The following is a 22,600-nucleotide window of genomic DNA, read 5'->3' as shown; positions in this document are numbered from 1 at the left end:
CGCACAAGAATCATCGCTACCGAAAATTTTACTGAAAATCTACACTTTTCAAACGATGCGCGCGCAGAGGGTGTGAGCCACCTTAACCGCTTCTCCTCTAATCAGCACCCTTGATCCTTTCGCGGCATGAAGCAAACTTTCGATTTGTGGAAGAAAACCAGCGATAATTATGTCAGAGTTTGCAACGTTTAAGCTTGTTCTTTTCCCACTGACTTTGCCCAACACCATAAATAGGTGGATGTCATGCTGAAAAGAGAATGTCTCAGAAAATTGGTATTCGTTGTAGTGCTTTTGCCTGTAGAGCACAAGTGGTGCTTCCATGAAGATTTTTCGAGGCGATGGTTTGATTGAGTTCTTGTGTGCTCCTGATAGCAGCGTAAGCCAGTCAATTTACAGATCAAGTATGTTGGAAAAGCACAAGCTCGAACGTTGCGAGCAACCAACTGTCTTACAAGTATAATTTCCTCATAGGCCATTTCCACTTTTTCGGACTGTTATTCTCAGCGCGGACTGGTGATTTGCTGGTTTGGAAATGGCAATACTGCAAATGACGATCTGTCCTCACCACTTGTTGTACACCTCCATGAAGGACACTGACTCATGCTGCTATCTAGTGTTCTCGAGGTGTTTGTCGCACTTGAAATGGAGTGTCTCTGAAAGTTTGTATGCCTGGTGATGTTCTGGCCTGGTGAACTCTTTGTTAGTGGTGCTCTCCAGGAATAATCTTCCTCAACCTGCTCAACTTCAGCTGATGAGAGAACTTCTCCAAGCACTGTATCCAGTGGTCCTTTATAATTCGGCACTATTTTTGCTATGGAGATTCTGCTGGATAAGGGAGGTTGTTGGATTAAAAATCTCAATCACTGCCGCGATGTGCATGAAAAGGACATTTTAGTTGCTGATAATTACCGTACTCGCGAGATTAGAGCCCTCTCTTGAACAGTGCCCTATCTCGAATAGTGCCCCAGTCTCTAAGAGCCAGTGAACAAATATAGCCCTCTCTTGAATAGTGCCCCCCCCCCCCGGGCTTGTACTAAGAGCATGTGCAAGTTCGATCTTCTTTTACTGATGTTCTTGTCCCGGTCATGCACTGATGTTTTCAGGATCAAAATCGCAGTTCTTGTTGCCCTTTCTGTTGAGTCGTAATAGTTGGCTCTGTTCTTCTTTGTCTTCTTTGTTTCACTCTGGATGACGTGAATGTACAAGCATTTGAAAAATAGTGCCCTCTCTTGAATAGTGCCCCATCTGTGATGGACATTGAAAAAAAATAGTGCCCCAAGGGCACTTATCGCGCAAGTACGGCATGCTGGTTTATAGAGGGTGCTGGATTATAAGGTACTGGATTGAAGAGGGACGACTGTACTACTATTGATTAACGCACAGACCAAATGAAAATGACATCCGCGGACTAAGAACATATTTTTACCGCAGACTTGCTTAGCGATACCGATAGAGGTCAGGCGGACTCGCATCAGGAAGTCGTAAAAAAGACTACATGTAAGTAGTGCAAGCATAGGAATGGTTTTCCTAGCATGGTGAAACTTCTTCTTAGTCTGGAGAGAGTGGAGAATATTCGGGTTTCTGCTGAATGGTGAAACGTTCTTAGTGTGACACGACTACACTGATTATATTCCGTTGAATGTTTGCTTGTAATGGAGCATTGTGAAGAAGTCTGTGAGTATCACGAGGCCAGCTGATACAGTTCTAAATTCTGAGGTTTTTCCTGAGAATTTCATTCTTGATAATGCCAATGCACCTCACTTGCAATCGGTTGGTCAAAAACAGCAGCCTCTCACCTTGATGAGTTGTCGGATAAGGTCATCACTGCATTCGGAAAATGCTCCAACCCAGCCTTCCATATCCAACAACTTGACCGACACATTGCTAATGCAATCGAGAATGGTCTCCTGTAAGAAGAGGGAACCAAAGCACAACAGCAATTGACCACTGTAATGGTATAACGGTCTCGACTTGGATCACAGCTACACAATCGCTCAGTGGTTAGAGCGGATGGTAGGATGAAGGGGTGGGGTGGGGGGGGGGGGGGTGGAGGGGAGGGAGAGGGTGTTTGGAGGGCAATGGCATCGGGACCATAACACATTTTCGTCCCCTAGCGGTCAACTTCCTACGCGCAACCGCAATTGTCACCTAACTTCCACTCTGAATTTTCATTGAATATAGCACCAGGTCTCTGCTTTTTTCGCTCAGTATCGAGATGGTGAGGTCCAGTTGGCATGGTAAGCTTACCCCGAAGAAAACTCAGCGTGTTGCGCGAGTAGGCGCCTGTTTGAAAGGTTTAGCGACACCTTAGAAAGCAAGTGCTCGTCCTCCAACTCAACGTGTTCAGTACGAATTTGATGGCAAGGTAGGGCTGTGGCCGGTGCAGCGCACAGTGCAGCGACGACAAGCAAGGCAAGGTAGGGCTGTGGCCGGTGCAGTGCACAGACTGTCAGTGCAGCGACCGAATGTACATGTAGGTCTACTCACCGGAACTGTGGCTGGCAAAACGGATGTGATTGAGAGCATGATCGTGAATGCTCCCGACTATCGCAAAATGCTGCTCAAGATGGACGGTGTTTTTGATGTCATGAGAACGAAGATACCGTATTTCCCCGTAAGTTAGTACGTACTAACTTTCGAACTTAGCAGCCACATGAGTACTAACTTTCGGGGTGGTACTATCTTTCGGGGAGTACTTTTTCATCGGGGGTAAATGACACGCAGTGGGAAGCCTGCGCAACTCTAGTGTCCGTGCATATGATGTATGTACTGTACGGTGTCTGTACATGTAGGACGGGTACGAACTTACTATCTTTCGGGGGGAACTGTCTTTCGGGTTGATAACCTCGGCAGTGGAAAGTGTATTTTTTATAGGGGGTACTAAGTCATTGGGGAGAACTTACTTACGGGGAAATACGGTATGGTGGTTCAAGCGAAGTTCATGGCAACCAGAGGCGGGGACGACCTGGTACTGCCAGCTCAATGGAGCTAGAGCCCACACCGCGAAAGTCAACCAACAACAATGGGCTTGACACGGAGCGAAAGCCGGCTTCAAAATCACAATACTGAGTGACACAGCCCGCGCAGTCACCGGACCTAAATTGCAACGATCTTGCCTTTTTCGTTTCTTTGCAGTCCATCGCAGACCTCGTCAGAAAGGAAAATGTGAAATAGCTGATCAGCGCCATCGAGCTTTGCTGGAACAAGTGTCCAATCAAGCGATTGGAATCCCTGTGAAGGGTTCTCTTTGCATCCTTCGTCTGACAGGAAAGGCGATAACCAAAACCGATCCTACCTCGCGCGATGGGTTCGTTGACCAATGCCCTAGTAAAAGGTGCAGAGCGTCCTGACAGTGACGGCACAAAATCGGAAAGTGATGACTGGTACAGCGAAATAGAGAGCTAACTTTGGTGGTGAGTTACAATGTCCTCGGAACAGTTTCACTTGAGATATGTTCTCGGACCGCTTCTTCGGTACAGTACTAACATTGTGCCACTTGACTTTGTTCAAAACTATCACTTGAGTGAAGAACACTCATGTTTTTATTGTGTGAAGATAAGTAACAATTTCGGTTGCGCGGAGGAAGTATATATATTTTAGAATTACACTTTCTTAATGGATATACTTTTAAAAGTACAAATTTGGAAAATGGATGCGCTGAGGAATACTGTTCTTTTCACACTTTTAAGAACGTTTTTAGTGGAAACAAAATGATGAAGAAAGTGTTTGAACGTTCTCCATTTGTTAGTGTTTGTCTTCACTTAACATGTATATTACTCAGTATGTCATAATTGGACATTGCTCGATTATTCTTACCTTGTGTGTTTCACTATTTGCAACGTGATTCCTCTGCTTCAGTTTTCGTTCTATCTCTCTGACAGGGGCAGCAACCACCCTTCTGGTGGGTGCCAGCATCCTCCGGCAGTTGCGCTGAAACTCTACAATACATTCTTGTTCTTCAATAATAAGAAATCTGCCTTTCTAGTTCTTCGCTGTTTGAATTATTATTTTATTTGTGCTGTTTCTTGCTGCACTTGTTTTTGACCTTTTTGCATATCCGCGTGTACATACGTGTGTATTGACGACATCATGCGTTATTTTCTGTCACGTGTTTTGCTTGCGCGTGTTGTTCAAAATGTTTTGAACTGCGGTCGCTTGCTGGTTTTCTTTGCTTGGTGTTTTCTTTGCCAGTCAAGCGTGGGGACGCTACGATGTCATTCCTCCTTGGCTGTGTGTCCGGTACGAGGCCGGGTACGTGCGTCCCCAGCTCTTCGTTCTTTGTTCTTTTTTGGTTAGATTCTTCAATGGAGTTTGGAGATCATGTTTTGTAATACAGTCTTGGAAATAGATCAATGCTCAAATGGTTGTTTCTATGTAAGTGTGGGTTTGCGAGGGAGCCGGTGAAACAGAAAGGAAGGACAAAATGTTACGAGGTATGACAAACTGTCCACCAAACAAAATGCTTTGACACTTAGAAGAAGGTCCCACATCAGGTTCTTGAACTTCAGCATTTTGAAAGTGCAACAGCAATAGACAATCAATGGGCATAGCCAAGGAGTTTTTGACGACCTAGCTAACAGCTTGAATGTGGATTTAATCTGCTTTTCATTGCAAAGGTTACTTTTCCTTCTGTGAATATTATGTATGTATATGTACCCAACGCTGTACATAGCAAGCTGTTTCGGCCATAAATGCCTCATCAGTACAGCTACGAGCTATAAGTAAGCCAAGTTGCCAGGCATGGTGCAAAGGTGGAACCACAGACAATAGAGAGGTTTCGACCCGCGTAATTTGTGCTCTTATGTGAACGTCAATTTTTTGCGTTTCATGTTGCTTGTGAAGCACGTTGTTTTGCTGACGACAGGAGCGAAAATTTCAAAAAGTGAAAAAGTGACTTTTGGTGAGCTTAGAATTTGAAAATAGGTTGAAGTTTTGTTTCAGTAGGGGTTGAGAAGTGTTGTGAGGCCGCGCCGATGATGGATCAGCACCAACAAGCTGTTTTTGTTGCTGCCGTGGGACTAGGTGGCCGAGCTCTGGCCCAATCCGCTTCAAGACATCATGGCATGTCTTGAAGCGGATTGGGCCAGAGCTACTTGAACCACTTGAACGTGAAGCAGCTCCAGGGGACTCCTGATTTGAGGAAAGAAGATACTGGACTCACACTGGCAGATATCGCGACAGAATGAGCTACGCTGAAACTAAGACCTGCAATTCGCCAACTTCTAGTAACTAATTACTTCCTCCTGTATCTGAGAAAGCAGAGAGGCCAAGCCAAGTGACTTTCCTTTCCTTTCGATCTCCGGCATGGTCCATCGCGACGCATGCAGTCGGGATTCCCGCCAAAAGGCCAAAGTCGCACAAAATATTATTTATAGCTAGTTTATGCAAAATCGACAAAATCGAGTCAATAATCCCAACCTGATAGCAAGGCTAAATTTGCAAAATTCGCGTTCACGTCGAACGTGAGTTGACCTCAGCTCACGTCATGAACGGGAGTTTCGACGCCAAAATTTGCCACACCGACGTGAAATTTTACGGTGTTGTGCAGAACAAGGTGAAACAAAACCTCTCCATTAAGACAACTCGTTGCTCTAGCGCCAGGGTGCTCAACTGTATGTATATGTATGTGGCGGAGGATGCACCCAGTGTGTGTGCTGACAGTGCTCAACACTGCAGAGGAAGAGTGTAATGCAGGCCAACAAGGGCAATCGAAACTTGTTTGTCGCTTTCCCAATCATCAGGCCACATGAGTATGGTGCTGACCATGCCGGTATATATGCCAGGAGAGGGTGGGTTTTGTAGCGCTGTGTGAAAAAGCTGTGTGTGTATGTATGTACTCAGTCTGTGAACAAACTGTTTCATCCTTTGTAAGGGGGGAGGGGAGCGGGGATGTATGCATGTGTGTACATGAATGTCGCTACATGGTGCGACACAAGTGCGCAGTGGAGCGAGCAAAGCCGGTGAAGGAGCAGTCTGGTCCTGTTGAATGTGTTACATGCGGCCGCTGGCTTCTACCTCTTGTGGCCAGGGTGAATGATTGGTCGGGTAGCGATCTAGCTCATTCTCTCAGCCAGCCTCGAAAGCAGCAGCAACAACAGCTACGGAAACAACCAGCAGTTCCATACGGGCCAGGTTTGACATTGTTACAAACCACCAGTTCCCGAGTGGGAAAGGCCTTGTCGCTTGTGACAGTGTATTCGTTGCAATGTTGTATCTCGAACCCGCCGTACCGCTGATGTTTGCTGCATGGCATACGCTATATGCGCTGTGTGCGGCTTGCTGCATACGCTGTCATGTCATGTTATATTATGTGTATGTTTTTTGATATACATGTACGCTGTTTGTGCATGCTATAAATAGCTGGTGATATTAGTGTTAGTTATTATATTCGATCAAGTGAAATAAACCGTTAAGATTCAATAGTTGTCCTCGTGCCCTGTGGTCGTTCGTTCCTGGCACTTTAGAGAACCAGAGGCCTCAGGGTTCACAACATTTGGCGACCACGCCAGGATTGAAGCGAGCACGGCAGAGGAACTAGGTAATTCGGAAGCCATCTTTATCGCCAATGGAATTCGGTTAGGATTGGAAGGCGAGAAGTTGGTGGAACATGTAGAGCAGAGGCTCCGACAGTGCGAGGAGCGTGAGGAGCGCAGTGCCAGATGGCAAGAGAAGGCGCTCCGCACCGAGTTTGACAAAAAGGTCAAGGAGATAAACGAGCGCATCGCCAAGGCGGATGAGGGTGATGGTGAAGCCGCCAGAGAGAGTGCAATGGGAGGTACAGCGGAAGCTCCCTGTCTCAGCGTTGGGTGTAAACTGTTGATGAAAATCCCCTCATATGATGGAACGCAGCCACTGGAGCATTATCTCGGCCTGTTCGAGGACATCTGTTCCGAGAACGAGTTAGAAGAAAGCGAATGGCTGCTGTGATTGCTTATCGCGCTAGCGGGTAGCACAGCGGAGAGGATCTGTATTGGCCGCAATAACTAAGAGGAAGCAAAGCGGGAGTTGCTTGCCTCGCTCGGAAAGACGCCAGACAAAGCGTGGAAGACTTTTCTGACAGGCAAGCAGCGGTCAGAGGAGTCTTTTCACCAATACGTTGTCCGTGTTTGCCGAGAGGTAGAGGTGTGGGCCACACTCGCTATCACGGGAAATAGCGAGGTGGACACCAAGTATAGCGCCGATATAGGTAATATGGCCCTGTGCTGCAAGCAATGCCAATGGCAAAGCAGTTGATCTTGGATGAGATGAAGACGTACCTGATTGAACGGTAGTGGTACGGGATGTCTCTGCGTCAGGTTCAGGAGCAGGGCGCGTCTTTCCAGGTCACGCACGAACGACAGAGTGATACTGCCAGGAAGCAAGTGGAACGATAAGTGCCAAGGCCCACTGCGTCGGCGTAGTGCATGGAGATATCGGTAAAAGACGCAGAGCAGCTGAATTCGCTGCCAAAGGAAGGGAGAAATGTTTTTTCTGCAGCGAGAGAGAGAGACTCTGCTGGAACTGCCTCAAGTATGGCCATATGGGTCACCAGGTCAAACAGGCTGATCAGGTGTCACCATTTTTGTCTCATTAGCATGAAGCACGAGGTCTAGGCTCCGGCGGATTATGCTCGCGAAATCACGGAATTATGCTTTCATGGATTCTCGCATTATGCTCGCGAAATCCTCATATTATTATGCTTTGGCACTCAGGGATACATACTCACTTTGTTGTACTTATGGAGCCTCAAAGTTCGGGAACTTGTGCCTTTTCGTACTTGCAAGTGGCCATTAGTACAACAAAATACATGAATATCCCCATACCAAGATGACCATGCATGCTAGAGATCAACATGGAAAGAGAAAACAGTCATGACTCCTTCTATTCATTAGTTGATTTCTTTTGTAAAAAGATTTTTTCATTGCCAAATTAGTTGGAGTTACCTTTGAAAATGATCATGTTCAACTGTCTTCGTAATCGTCATGCTCGTCCAACCGATGGCACCCTCACCCTGCGAAAAATCAGCTCATCTCTCCCGTAGCTCCACCTCTCCTTCCACCATGACCGAACATCAACTAGACCTCATTTTTTTAAATTGTTAGAACAATAACCATAGCTTGCACAGTCGATGGTCTCGATCCAGCGCGCTTCTCTGCACACCTTTTCGGAAAAGTTGCGAAGTAGTTTTTGAAAATGAAGAAAGTTGCGATTTCTTGCAAAACAACGGAAAGTTGCGAAAAAAGTGGCCAGCATCTTTGGAAAAGGTCTACTCCGAACCCTTTACCATACGGACCACCACTCACCAGCACTGATCAGGTGCATTGTACGCAATTGTGTAGCTTACATACTGGAATTGCGGTACAACCATGTAGTTATGCTCCTACCTCCGAAAGGATGCCTCATTATGCTCCAAATTTTCAACCTCCAAATTATGCCAATAATTATGCCGGCATAATCCGCCGGTGCCTAACGAGGTCTGTCTCGTTGTCTAGGAGACGACCAATCAGGGACATTCCTGTCAAGGGCCTTATTGGAGTTTTATGAAAGCCCCCTCAATCGTAATTTTACTGCTGTTTGATGACATGTTTGGTGTGGAAGAAAGAAACCTACTGGTAACAAAAGCACGTACCATGACAAGAATCAAACGACTAGGATAGCCCATCCGTAGCCATCTACTTGCGCGACCACAGAGAAAAGCTGCAACCTGCAGAGACATTGTAGGCAACACTAAAGCATCTGTTAGGATCTCATTTCACAAGATTTTGAACTTCTTAAGCTTAAATACGTTTCAACTAAGGCCGCACCGAAAAAGTCCTTTGGTTTCTGGTAATCTGACCGACCGATGTTTTGCATGCATGCATGAATACCGGTATAATTATTATATTCGCATCATACGCATATACGTGTACATGTATGTGCGCGCAGTTCACGATGTGTCAGGCCCAAGCTCTTCCTTCCTGGCTCTGGCTAGACATTTTGGTCCATCGAGTCAGATGGTTGTAGGGGTTGTATCTGGCAAGTGTGACGTTTCAACACTGATGATATGTTTTAGTTTAAAAACTTTAGTGGCCGTGATTCTGCCTGTAGTTTCCGTCACTATAGTTGAAGACGGCCTGACCCTCGTCAACAGCTGCATTGCTAGAGTCATGGAGGAGTGTTAGAAACTATTCATCCAGAAGGTGTCACTCGCTTCAAAGCAGTGTTGGCTTCCTCTACTGAAACCGGGTCAAGCCGCAACTGTGCTGACAAGAGTTATAATGTTGGATTTCATTTGGAGCTCGGACTAGGCCCCGGCGGATAATGCTCCAGAATTTGATGGATTCTGGTTTTCAATACGCTCGCATTCTGCTCCAAAATAGCACTGATAATGCTTGAATTCTGCTTTGAAAAAAATGGAAATAGTGCTATAGATTACTGTTGCAGATTGGTAACTGCATACATGTATATTGCAGAATAAGTAATGTTCTACGAAACAGAAAAAATCAAGAACCACAGAATTATTATTAATCAGCAGGCAAAGGCACAGTAGTAGTCGTGGGGGTATTGTGAATTCTCACGAAAATTCCAAATTTTGCAAGAATATGATAGTTTTCACAAGAATATGCTAGTTTTCTGCAAAACTTGCCGGATTATGCAAGCACAGTGCTAATTTCCGGAAAGTGTTAAATAAGCTAGCTATATTTTTTTACTAAGTACACAACCTACTCGTCAGAAGGGGAGAAGACAACAGAGTATACAATAACAAAACAGCAGGGAGAGTAGGGGCTGAAAAGCAAGCCTGTGCTGGTGAGGCAAGGCCACAACACTGACCTATGGTCTCGGCTTTAACGTGAGCTTGCGCAGCATAGCCTAAAAGAAGGGGATGATTTAGTGCGATAAAGACAATGGAAGGTGAGGTAGAATGGTTGAGGAGAGAAAGAGAGAAAATGAAATAGAGAAAGAGAGAGAGCGAGAGTGTGAGAGAGAGAGAGAGAGGGGGGGGGGGGGGTGGAGAGAGAACACGAAGAGAGAAAAATAGATTCAAAGGCAGTTCAGATGCAGTGAACATGATGCAATGCGGGGGGCGGCTCGTATCCTAGCTGTGGATATCGCAGGAGCGTTTGATCGTGTCTCGCATGTCGACCTCCTTCACAAGGTGCGTAGCCTAGGCATAGATGGTCCGCTTCAGAGATGGCTGGCCTCGTACCTGGACACCCGTTCCCTACAGTGCCTCGTTGGAGGGCGGACGTCATCTAGGTATACGACCTCCGCTGGAGTCCCCCAGGGAAGCATCCTTGGACCAACTATTTTCCTGGCCTACGTCAACGACGCGCCAGATGTTCTCGCTGACGGCGCCAGTTTGGAAGCCTATGCTGATGATACAACTTTGTACAGCTTAGTCACCTCCCAGCAGACCCCAACAGTCGCCGCGCAGTCACTGCAGGTGTCCGTTGACCGACTGCACGAGTGGGGTCATACATGGAAAGTGATGTTTGAACCGACCAAATCCCAGGCCATGACAGCCACCCTCAGACGCACCGGCTTAGATCTCCCCCCACTCCTGTTTGGTGGCACACTGGTGCCCGAGACAACCACCATCACCCTCCTTGGTGTGAAGGTGGACGCCAAGTTGACCTTCAGCGATCACCTACGCTCCGTAGCCACCCGTGCACGCCAACGGCTTGGGGTCCTAAACAGAGCCGCCCACATACTCACCCCCGCCGGCCGGACGACCATATACAAGGCGTTCGTACGACCAGTCATGGAGTATGCGCCTCTTGTATGGATGGGAGCTGCGCAGAGCCACCTCCAGCGTCTGAACAATGTTCAGCGCCGCGCGCTTCATGCTATCGGCCCTGGGGCACACCTACCCAGCCTGGCCATCCGCCGCACTGTTGCCTCGCTTGCCTGCCTGTACAAGCTGCACTACTTGCCTGGTCCTCCGCAGCTGCTCTCTGTGTTGCCACCGCGCCACATCATCTCTACCAACCCCAGAACTCGCAGCGAGCACGGTGCTGTCAGTGGCCATGACCACCAGCTCCAACACCAGCTGCCTGCATCTCCCCGGTGGCACTGAAGCGCTCGTTCCCACACTGCAGCATCAGCGATTGGAACTCCCTCCCTGCCGCTCTCCTATCCCAGCCTCCCCACAGCAAGAGAATGCAATCATTCAAAACGAATGTTTACCGCCATCTTCGCAGCACAAACTGGCTCTGGGCAGTCGATTCCCTATGAATAGTATGACGCTAAGACAGTTTCTCCCCCACAATCGCTCGTGTTAAGCCTTGGGTTTTTGCATCTTTCTTACCTGTACAGCTCTATCTTCTTCTTTTTTCATTGTTTTTGGTGCGTGTTTTTGGCCGTGACGCCGAGACCTCAGGTCGGCAGAGTCATCAATGCCCCACCATCACTGCTGCGTCTCGGTGCAGCGCCTGCTCATTAGTTGTCAGATTGGCCTAGTCTCCGTACCATTGTCTTTCCTTATTCTTTTCGAGCTGGTTATGTGAATATAGTAAAAAAAAAAAAAAAAAAAATGCTTGGGGGGGAGCTTCAAAATGGAAATTGTTCTGAACAGTTAGAGGGAGTCTGTGGCCCAAAGCCACTGGCTTCGGCGAAGATGGTAGTGGATGTTCGCTTTGAAGGATTGTAGGCCCTTAGGAAATGGTGATTTGGTGAATAGGAAGGATGGCAGCGCGTTCCAGGTGTTCATGATGTTGTATGGAAAGGCGCGTCTTAGGTAGTTAGGAGCGCCTGGAGGGAGAACACTTTCCAGTTGGTAGGGATGTGAAGCAGATTGTTGACATTGTCTCCGGGTTACAGGTGCGGCACGGTGGACAAGGAGAGGAGGGACCATGTATCTCAGCAGAGGAGGACCTGGTTGGCCCAGTAGCTTGTAGACGAAAGTCAGCGCCGCCACTGTCCGTCGGGCCTCGAGGCTCTGTAGCAAGATTTTGGGTCCCAGGATGTGGAGGGCACGCCTCTGCACTCTGTTAAGGTGTTCAAGGTTGGTGGGAGCAGCTCCCATCCAGACAAGCGGAGCGTACTCGAGCATGGGCCAGACGAAGCCGTGATACACGGCCAGCATGCCACGGCAGTCCAGAACGTGAGCAGCTCTACGTAGGAGGCCAAGACGTGAGTTTGCCCTGGCAGCAACTGACCGGAGATGCGTGGAAAAGAAATATAATGCTAGCATTATCCGCCGAGGCCTAGTATCGCGCGCGTTTTTTCCTCACATTGGAGCAACAGAAAGTTGAAGTTCCTGGCCCGCGATGATCGCTGAACGATGTGTTGATGTGCAACGACTCGGAGCTCTGCTTTGCTCGGTGTCTGAATATGACCAGTTAAGCTGTTCCAGGCGGTCTGATCGGGCTGTTGTCTCGTTGATTAAGACCAATCGAGCATGTGTTTAAGTTTGATCTGAATAATGTCAAAGCGTTACCGAAATATTAATATGTTCCCAAAGGGGAACGTTGGCCGAATTGTGTACCCAAAGGACGCTGGTTTTCATGAAAGGAAGATATGAAGTGATCAATTATTTATTTTCTATGTGTTAATGGAAGAAAAACCTTACACGCACCATCTTCAACTCAAATGGTCTCTTTGCTGCAAATTACAATGTGTTAGTGGACCAAGATAAACGTGAAATACTAGAGGTGGAGAACACAATTATATGATGGTCATCGAGGAGTGTCAGTATTCACATGTCAGTGGCTTGCTGCTGATGCGTCACTGGTTTATACCGTGACAATTTTGTACCATGATCGAAATGCAGTTGAGCTCCACACTAGGAGTGTTTACATTTTGTTTTGTATGCACCACTTGCAATGATCATGTGTTGTCAACATGCTGTTGCGTCAAACACCATGCTAGCGCACATCAACTGGAAGTCTGGACACTGGTGGTACTGCACGGGGTCGGTTTTTATCAAACAGATGGCGATCTCAGGATGAAACTAGATGAAGGACATCGGCTTGGGGCTCACGACTGTTTGGATAATTGGCACGCTCAGATTAGTTGCAAGAGGTTGGTACATTAGCCAGACAAGAAGAGTTCCAATGAATCTCTCAAGATCAATTGTTTCCGAGCTAGTGTTGTCCTTCAATGTCCTTGTCGCGGGTATTGTGAGGTACTGACTCGTCCACTATTTCTAGAGAAGTACAGGGTGTACACCCTTTGAGAGATCCACTGGTGATGCCGTAACGAACTCGGGGTGATCGTCAATGGATGAGTCAAGTTGCATTTGAGGTTGGCTATCATCATCAGCAGTCTATTTCACCCAGCGTGTTATTCCAGCTGGTTGCAGATTGACACTTTTCCCCGTCGTCCTCACAATAACAGAACAGCCACCAACGTCATCATCCTCTCCAATCCTTAGTCTCACAATTATCTAGCTCCATATCTCTAGCAGATTCCGTGATACGTTTATCATCCATCAAAATCATCTGATTACTCGTCTTTTTTGTTGTCCACGTTCACATTGCCAGTATTCGGTGGCGCTATGACAAAGATCTGAAGGGCGCTTGAGTTCTCGACAGCTTCCTCAGCTTCCACTAGAGTCGCTATTCTTGATTACCCTTCCAGGAAGGACTCTGCTACCATAGACATTTCCATCTGCTATACCCCACACCTATCTGCATTTTTAAGTCCAGCTGCCTTCGTAATCTTGAAAGCTATGCCCGCACCAGAAAACAATGGAGTAACATCTGCTCTGCCATTTAGTTTAGTACTGCTCTTCTTAAATTTGACCTTTATTACAAGAAGTGTGTCCATTTTATGAGTATGATCGCATTTTTTTTGCAAATTGTTTATTACAAGACTCTCCTTTTTCTTTTTCATTTCGTTTTCCCATTCTCACACGCACATGCTCACAGTCAATTCTGCCGTCGCGAGCCCCATTCGGGACGGATACGAGAAAATAAATAAATATTAATAATCCAGTGCTTGAGCATACCAAGACCAATGCAACGGTACAAGAGCATCCTGCACCCGAGGATAACGAGCCTGAAGCTAGAGATACTTCAGATTCCAACATCTCTCCGCAGGACCAGAAGATCAAGATTCTGTGGGATTTCACCATCTGGTGCAATCGCTTCATTGCGCACCGACGGTCTGACATTGTTCTGGTTGATGGACCTGCCAAGAATGCCCTGATCATTGACATTGCTGGGCCTGGTGATCCACGCGTTGCTGGAAAGGAAGTTAAGAAACGTGCCAAGTATAAACTGCTTGCTCGCGAAATCCATCAGCTATGGCAAGTTGAGACTCAGATTGTTCCTGTGGTAATTGGGACTTCAGGCACCGTTTCCACCATCGGTGTCACCAGCTACTGCTCTGCGTCTGAATTGCAAAAGAATGCTCTCCTTGGCTCTGCATTTATCCTGCGTAAGGTCCTTGATTCGTAATGCTCTGGGTTGGGTGGTGGAGTTCTTTCTGTCCGATTTTCCTCCAAACTCTCTCGTGTTCCTATGATTGATATTTAAAAAGTGTTGTGTGTTTCTCTCTGTTGTTTACCTACAATCATATTTACTATCCATATGATGCATGGCCCCACCTTTGGCGGCTGGATGCTAGCCCGGTGGGTGTCTATCTCCGGCCTTCGGCTGAGTGCTGATGGACACCGCACTAAAGCTAAAGCGCTATTATCTGGAAGAAATACCACTGAATGTAGAAACAAGAGGCGAAAGTTCAAGAAAACCATATAAAGCATCCACACTTTGTTGCATATTATTATTATGATTATTATTTATTAAAAGCATGTCCGCGTAGGTGGCGGGGGTGCCACTTTCGCTTATGCCATTCAGGATTGATGTCTGAAGAGTAATACGATACAATGAAATGAAAGTGACGTCAACAAAAGCCGTTAGCAACAACACCAATATGATTAATGGAAAACTTCATCCAAAGTATAAAACGAGAGAGCTTGGAAGCTCCGGGCCCTACGCTATGCTTTTTTTGCCTTGACGACCTAGACTAAAAAAGCATAGGGATATTTATGTTATAAATTCTTTAAAAAAATCCCTTTTTTGAAGACATAACCTGGGATTCAAACCCGCACTATCGCGCGCCCTGCATGCATCCCCCGATACACTTCGCATACATACTAATTCTTCCAAGTTGCTTCACGTTATGATCTTGCATTTGAAAGCCCTATTTGAATATGCATTGTGGCCAGCCGTCTTTGATGGTACGGTACGGTACGGGATAGGTACGGGATAGGTACGATCGAGGGTAATACGACACCGTGTACCGCCTTGATGACGACAAAAAAGCATAGGGATGTTATAAATTTTTCAATACTGCTATTTTTTTCAGGTATATCCTGGGATTCGAACCCGCACTATCGCCCTACATGCATTCCCCCATACATTTCGCATTCATACCCATTCTTCCAAGTTACTTCACGTTATGATCTTGCGTTTGAAAGCCCTATTTGCATATTGCGGCCAGCTGTATGTGGCCAGCTGTGTTTGATGGTACGGTACGGTACAGGACAGATACGGGATAGCGCCAGGCGTGACACAAACACACAAACAAACAAACACACAAATACCAAATTAAAGCTGTGTGGACCCTGGCTAGCGCCAGACGTTACTGAAGTACCGTCTTCTGCATAGCTACGGGAATAAAATAGAATATGCATACAACATGTCTGGTCAGTCCTGTAAGGTGGGGCGGGCTCCACGCCATGCCTGTCGGTCCGCTGCCATTGTGCGGACTGCGTCAACATCTAGCGGCTGGTGGAGGGTAAGTCCATGCCATGATAACAGTTCCGTCTGCAAGACCGTTACCAAAGTCGTCCGAGGTCGACCCCTGAAGCGTTCAGTTCCCTCGTTGTTGGCTGTTGCATATTGTTTACCGTATTTCCGGGATGTTAGCCGACCCCCACATTTTGGGCCCAAAAATTCGTATATTTTCGGAAATTCGAAGTATAAGCAGCACATCAGAGTTTGAAATTTTGGACTTCCAAACTTGATTGGTACTTATACATACAATACAAATTAATAATATAATATATTAATTTTATAATACTCATAAAAAGGACACACTTCAGGCTCTTTACGAACATCTTGAAAGTTTTTGGTTTCACAAGTATACTTTCAAAGCCTTCTTCTCATCAGGTGAAATTCGGGCAAAGGAAAAGGAACAGGAACAGTGGATTAAGTACAGTAAGGAGGTGGTAAAACAGCACAAAGAAGACTAAAGTAAACATTTGTATTATCGCATTTTTGTCTTAGAGGAAACTGTTTACTACATTAATTTCACTAATGGTAAAAAAGTTGAGAAGCACGACAGAAGTTCCAGCAAAAGTCTCTTTGTCAGTCCTCACTCTGAACTGACAGCATAGAAGCATTGCACAACTGCAGTGATGGATTACTGTTCATGAGAAGTACTACCTCCGACAAGCGGAACTTAGCGCGTTTTTTACTTCAAATTACTCGAAATAACTCACACTTTACATTCGAAAATAATGATTGACTTGCCAAAATACAACTAACTTTGTATTGCTCAACAAGGACATAATTCATTAGAGACACCAGTTACCGTAAAGTCGCGGATAAAAGCCGGGTTTGCATACAAGCACATCGCGGATCCTGAAAATCAAACGGGTCAAATGCATAAAAGCCTGTCGCGCGTAGAAGCCTGGTTTCTATGCAAGCGCAGATTGGGTAGGTCAAGAGTGCATGCGCTATGCACAGTGCATAGTTAAACTACCGCCATACCAGTAGTCAGTAGTAGATCTATACGTGTCGCACGTAGAAGCCTGGCTTGTATGTGCACACAAGCCTGGCAAAAATATCAGTGGTGCATATAAGGATGGTTTGCATACAAGTCTGGTTTGCATTAAAGCCTGGTGCAGAAAGAGGCTTATATGCTTATAAGCCCGGCTTTTATCCGCAACCTTACGGTAGTTTGAATCATTCTCCTCTGACTCAGAGATCGCAGCTTCTTCTGGCGAGGAATTGTCCCTGTAGTGAGACGAAAATGCGACAAGAGTTGATTCAGTTGCAGCAAGTACCTCTTCTGCCGTGATCGCTCTGGAAATCTTGGTGTCGCGCGTGTGTGCTGTGCTCGAGCCACGATGTCGAGGGTAGTCATTTCCACCGCCACTCTCCAGAATGCCGTGAATTGTGCAACACCTCCACACGCGCCTGGACTCCCAACCTCTTCGCCGGTTATTCTCGCCAACAATCCAAAATTGCCGGCAGCAATTCCTGGCAAATTTCGTTAGTCACCGGAGACGCATCGCTCGGAAGGCTATTGAAAGACGCTAGGTTGTTGGAATTTTCGCTCCTGCTCTTGTAGTAGTTGAGCACTCTTATGTGGGGTAGTGCCTTTGCTGTTTGCAATACGCACAGCTCACTGACTTGTCAGTTTGAGCACTCTGGCAAGGTACGTTCGGGCCTGATTGGACATTTTTTATTTTCATTGCTATCAGGTTCGGCCTCATTTCCTCTGTGCTGCGCTGATGAGTTCACAAAGAACGAAACAGCATGCTGTCCGCAGATTGAGTAGGTTGTTGACATATACGCCTGGACTCTGTTCTGGCGGAGTGACCAGGTGAAGAGAGAGAACTCCTTGGTTTTGCATTGACATGCAGAATGGAAGCGCGCACCGTTGTGCTGGTACACGAGAGACTGGTCTGCCTTAGCAAACCGCCCTCTGACTAAGTCTGAACTATGTGCCACTCACCAGCTTATCGCTTGGCTTCCTGCACCCGGTAGCATCGAGCTACAAGTAGGTCGTACCACACAGCTTTGTGATGTTGTGGTACCAACACAAAAGCAACAAAAAAAACAAGCGCCAAGTTTCGCTTGTCGGAGGTAGTAGTACATAAGAAGTAGTCGAATGACACCATAATTATCATAAACTCATTGCACATTGTACTTACGTGTTAATGGCTTATGCTATGAACGAAATGCTCTACATGTGCTAAAGCATGCACCTTCATATACTTAAAATAAATACATATGTTATGCAAACAAGTGTTTCGGAGACATATAATACGGATACCTAAGGATGGGGACAAGATCATTGCGTCACGTGCGTACCATAACATTTTTTACATGTATATTCATCACTTGGACACTGAGCCAACAAATATATTTAAAATGGAAGAAATCGCATGGAAACAAGTTATTAAGCCACTATCCACGACTGTAACAAGATAACAAGCAGTAAGAAACCTTGAACCTTCCAAGCTGGAAGGCTGTTGGTTTGCGCACTGAAGGTGTGTGAGGGTTAGATCTCAGGTTGTTGGATGTCTCCGTAACATGTCAGTTTTGTGCCCTCTTATCGCACTTTCTGACTGCTTATTATCTTGTTACAGTCGTGGATAGTTGGTTCATAACTCGTTTCCATGTGATTTCTTCTATCTTAATTATATTCACAAGGGCGTCACAGGGCGGTTGAGAGTGGTTTGACCGGGGTCCGGGTGTTCCGCGGAGAAAAAATTCGGATTTTTCGGCCAACAGGGCACGTTTTAGCACTCTACAACTGCAAAGGAGGGTTCCCCTAGCACTTATTGGACAACCCCACTCCAGCTCAAAAAATGCTTCTCATGGATTTTTTGGTATTTTCTGTACATCATAGGTGAAAAAGGAAGCCATTGTCCTCGAAACGTGCCGGTATGTCATGCCCTGCAAAAGTGCGCCACGCCGCATGCTCTAGTCTATGTACACGGCCGGCCCGTGGACAGTCGCGAAGTAATTATGTTTTAAAATTAGCTGTTTTTAGAGAAAGAAGATCCTTTTTGTGTTCGGTGGGATTGAAAGATCTGCCAGTGGGCCGGAGAGCTACAACACTGGAAGCAGACGAAAGGGCCTGTGGAATCTTCTCTGTCTTCATGGCAACAGGACTTTAGTTTGCGAGAGACTTTCGTCCTGTCGTCGCGGACGCAATTCTTGTTGCTGCTACCAGAAAATTCGGAGAACGAAACAATCGTAAGTCATTTGGTGAAGCGGGTCGTGTCGGTGAACAAATGCAGAATGTTCTGGCGCCGTGGAACAGCAGTCCAAACACTTTTCAACTTCGAAGAATGAAGCGCTTCCCTATTCTGTTGACAAGCACGGGGTTCGCGGTTATAGATGTAATGCATTTTCGCATCAGCTTGCAGTAGATCGTCAGGAGCCAGAGGTACTAGGTAGGTGTCGTTGTGGAAAGAATATGTTGTTGTAGCTGACAAGTGACATGCTTGTAGTGTCTCTTGACCGTGCTGATCGCCAGAACTAAACATTTCCAAGATCTACCATATGGTATATATTGGAAATTTTTAGTTCTGGACCCAGTAATCGCCGCCAGCACTGTTTCCGTCAAGTTTGCAGTGAATGCGTCCATGAGGAATCCATCATCTGGTTGTCTCTACCCGTGACTCCAACCGCCTATCGCAATGGATAGTCTCCCAGAGTTTTGGGGTGCCAGCTGCTAGGCATCAAGTCTGAACCAAATAATTGTATGCTCCTTGCAATGAAAGTAACTTAGTTGTGATGTTTTGTACAAGTTCGAAGATCCTTGAATTTTTTAATTGCTTTTTTGGATGAATTGGGTGGACCATCCTGGACGAAAAGTGGTACGACCATGGCCGTAGTAGTCATACCGTGTGTGACGCCCCTGATTCATCACTTGCTTCACCAAAAGCCTATGCATACATAAAAGAGAGCAACTATCAGAGTGCCAGGTAACAACACCAGGACATGACTCATGGGTCTGCTGGCACAAATCAGTTCATCTGGATAAGTCGAAAAGGCAAACCTGTACTACTAGTATACCGGTACCTGTAATGGACTATAGAGTGATTACCTCTTGATTGCTAAGTAGAGTACGGATGTACTTCAATATGACGGACACAACCTCTGTATGCCTTCCTCGCAATGCCAGATCAAGTGGAGTAACAATGTCCTAAAATATAACAACACAAAAAAGTTACCCAAAGGTGCACTCTGCGGTTAGAACTCCAGTTCAGGTACCCTTTTCGGACCCTTTTTCAAATTTCAAATTCTGCAGCACTGTACTCTGTACGATAATATCACTAAAAATCACCAAATACGGGAGCTCGCCAGAGCCAGGGCCCATCTTGTTATGAATGGACTGTAGTTTAACTTAGGAACTTAGTTTATGCATTCCAGTCGAGAGATCTAGGGTTGCGCGCATGGTATGCAGCGCACAGACTTTGTCCGCCTGCGAATATTTGAATTTTCGAACCTTCAACCTAGATTATATCCGATCGATTATTCGTTGAGAACTTGAGGTGCAAGAGATCGAGAAAATTCGAATAATCAATTATTCGTTACATCAATAATTTCTACGGAATGAGCCGAATGAGTATGCGGGTTATGCAGTACAGGGATCCAGCATATGTTCCCTCAGCATAAAAGCAAGCAAAGAATAATGAGTACATGGGCAACGGAAACAACTTCAAAGTGCAGCAAGGGATTGTATTAGTGCAAACAGGGATGACAACAACTTTGGACTATTGCAGCAGTAAACAGCACAACAGAGAAGGCGACAGCAACAGTAGGGGGGGGGGGGGGTGATGTTGACCAGGGTTGGGAAGCGTTACTGTCCCGGTTTCCTTCATCCAGAGAGTAAGACTAGGGTTCCCGGATTCTCTCAATAGAACAAAGTGTACGTTCCAGATGGAGCGATAACTAGACCAGCAGGTAGCGCATAAACATCACTCAGTCGCGGCAGTCGGCAATGCGTGAGGTGAGGTAACATGATGGCAAACTGCACAACTCCATTGTTGCCACGCCAAACCAATTCATGGAGGTTAAGTCACTACTTTGATTGTGCCAAGTGTGCGTTACACCCCAGTAAGCTGCCAGGCCAAGTCAACTGGTTAAAGCTTTATGTGTCTTGATCTCGCCTGTGCATGCCATCCTTATGTTTTTCGGTGCTGGATATGGACTTTTAAGTTAAAAGTATTTTTTTCCTCTTGCTGTCCTCTGATGCTTCATAGCGCTTTCAGTACCAAGCCATTACCTAGGCCATGCAACAGAGTGCGTTCGATTATGCCCGCGAATCGATTCATGAATCGATTCGCGCTATTCGCATCACCCCATGTGAACGGACTGGAGCGTCGCAGAACAACAGCAGCAGAACTAACAGTAGCAGGATTCGAAGCAACAGGACTATCAGCACTCAAACAAACTGCAGGTACAGGAGACAGTGAAGAAGAAGGCGCTGCAGGAGAAGGCTCGGGTACAGAATCAAAAACTGAAGTGGCGGTAGAAGAATGATTAGTCGGCGAAGACAGACTAGGAGACTGAGAATAAGAAAATGACTGTTGATGACGGACTGGAGCTGATGTTAAAGATTCTGGTGAGCTGTGGCCTGGCATTCGTAGATGAACATGGTCAGCATGCCGTTTCCACAGACGACCATTATCTAGACGCACTCTGAAGGTCAAAGGACCACGACGTTCTTCGAGAGCACCAGGGAGCCACTTCGGGGACCAGGCGAAGTTCCTCACCCAAACTGCATCACCGCACAGGAACTCGGATGCCGATGGTGTCCAACCACCGCACATGCCGGCTTACTTGGATTCCACCTGTGCACCGATATCAGGAAACACGAGGTCAATGCGAGAGCGAGACTGTTGCTGAGACCACAGGAGCTGGAAAGGTGTCTGGCTCGTCGCTGAGCGACGATACATAAATAGGAACTTGTGCAGCGGTGACTCTAAGTCACCAGAGGCGACCTTGCGAATGTCTCTCTTGACTGTTTGCACGGCTCTCTCAGCGAGACCATTAGTGGCAGGATGGTATGGTGAAACAGGGACAAGCTTGATACCATTGGACTGGCAGTACGCAGCGAATTCAGACCTGCTGAAAGCAGGACAGTTATCTGTCACCAGACATGACGGCAGTCCAACACTAGCAAATGACCAGTGAAGCTTACGGATGGTAATAGCTGATGTCGCTCCAGACGTGACATGTGCTTCAATGTACTTGCTGTGGCTATCTACCAGAATCAAGAGCATCTTGCCATCGATAGGGCCAGCGTAATCCATGTGGACGCGAGACCATGGCCGACCTGGCCATTCTCACGGATGAACAAAGCTTGGGTTGGGCGACTTCTGAGCCTCCTGACATGATGAACAGCTTCGGACTGCGTGCTCGATCTCTGTCCAGGGATGGCCACCAGAAAGAGTTGTGGGCCAGCGCTATCATCTTCGTGATGCCTGGGTGTCCATCGTACAGCTGATGCAGCAACGACTATCTGCCAGGAGCGGGAATGATGACACATGAGCCAACCAGAAAACAACCTCAAAAAAATCTCATTTGCAGAGCGAAGCACTGGAGATTCACAAGCTGTGCGCCGTGCACGGCATTCAGTTGCTGGCAGAATGGGTGCCTCGCGAAGAAAATGAGCTGGCCGATTACCTTTCAAAGCTGTCAGATACGGATGGCTGGCAGTTAAATCCCAAATTGTTCGATTGGCTGGATTCGATGTGGGGCCCTCATAGCATTGATTGCTTTGCAAGCAGCAGAACAAAGCAAATGAGTAGATTCTGCTCAAGGTGGTGGAACCCGGGGTGCTCGGGTATTGATGCATTCACTGTGAATTGGACCGGAGAAAGAGTTTGGCTGGTACCACCAATGTACTTGATAGGGCGTGTGGTAGATATGAGCCCGAGCGCGCT

At 46.7% G+C, this 22,600-nt stretch overlaps 2 protein-coding genes across 2 annotated transcripts in view; both read right to left on the bottom strand.

Moving 5' to 3' along the window:
- Positions 1-9,884, bottom strand: part of LOC135820954 (uncharacterized) — a 32,943-nt gene extending 23,059 nt beyond the window's left edge. Inside the window, exons 1-2 of the mRNA XM_065334016.1 lie at positions 8,609-9,884; positions 1,797-1,907 (exon numbers count right to left, since the gene is read on the bottom strand). Of these exons, the coding sequence (XP_065190088.1) occupies positions 1,797-1,907; positions 8,609-8,695 (198 nt within the window). The 5' untranslated portion in view covers positions 8,696-9,884. The remainder of the gene's footprint in view (positions 1-1,796; positions 1,908-8,608) is intronic.
- Positions 1-22,600, bottom strand: part of LOC135820953 (death-associated protein kinase dapk-1-like) — a 311,375-nt gene that overhangs the window by 274,079 nt on the left and 14,696 nt on the right. The window contains exon 2 of the mRNA XM_065334015.1: positions 19,756-19,854. The gene's annotated coding sequence lies outside the window, so the exon portion shown is untranslated. The remainder of the gene's footprint in view (positions 1-19,755; positions 19,855-22,600) is intronic.

This window comes from Sycon ciliatum, chromosome 7, assembly GCF_964019385.1.
Source record: "Sycon ciliatum chromosome 7, ocSycCili1.1, whole genome shotgun sequence".
In the NCBI taxonomy this organism is placed as follows: Eukaryota; Metazoa; Porifera; class Calcarea; order Leucosolenida; family Sycettidae; genus Sycon; species Sycon ciliatum.
The sequence above is the reverse complement of the archived record's forward strand: the minus strand, read 5'-3'. Positions and strand labels throughout refer to the sequence as shown.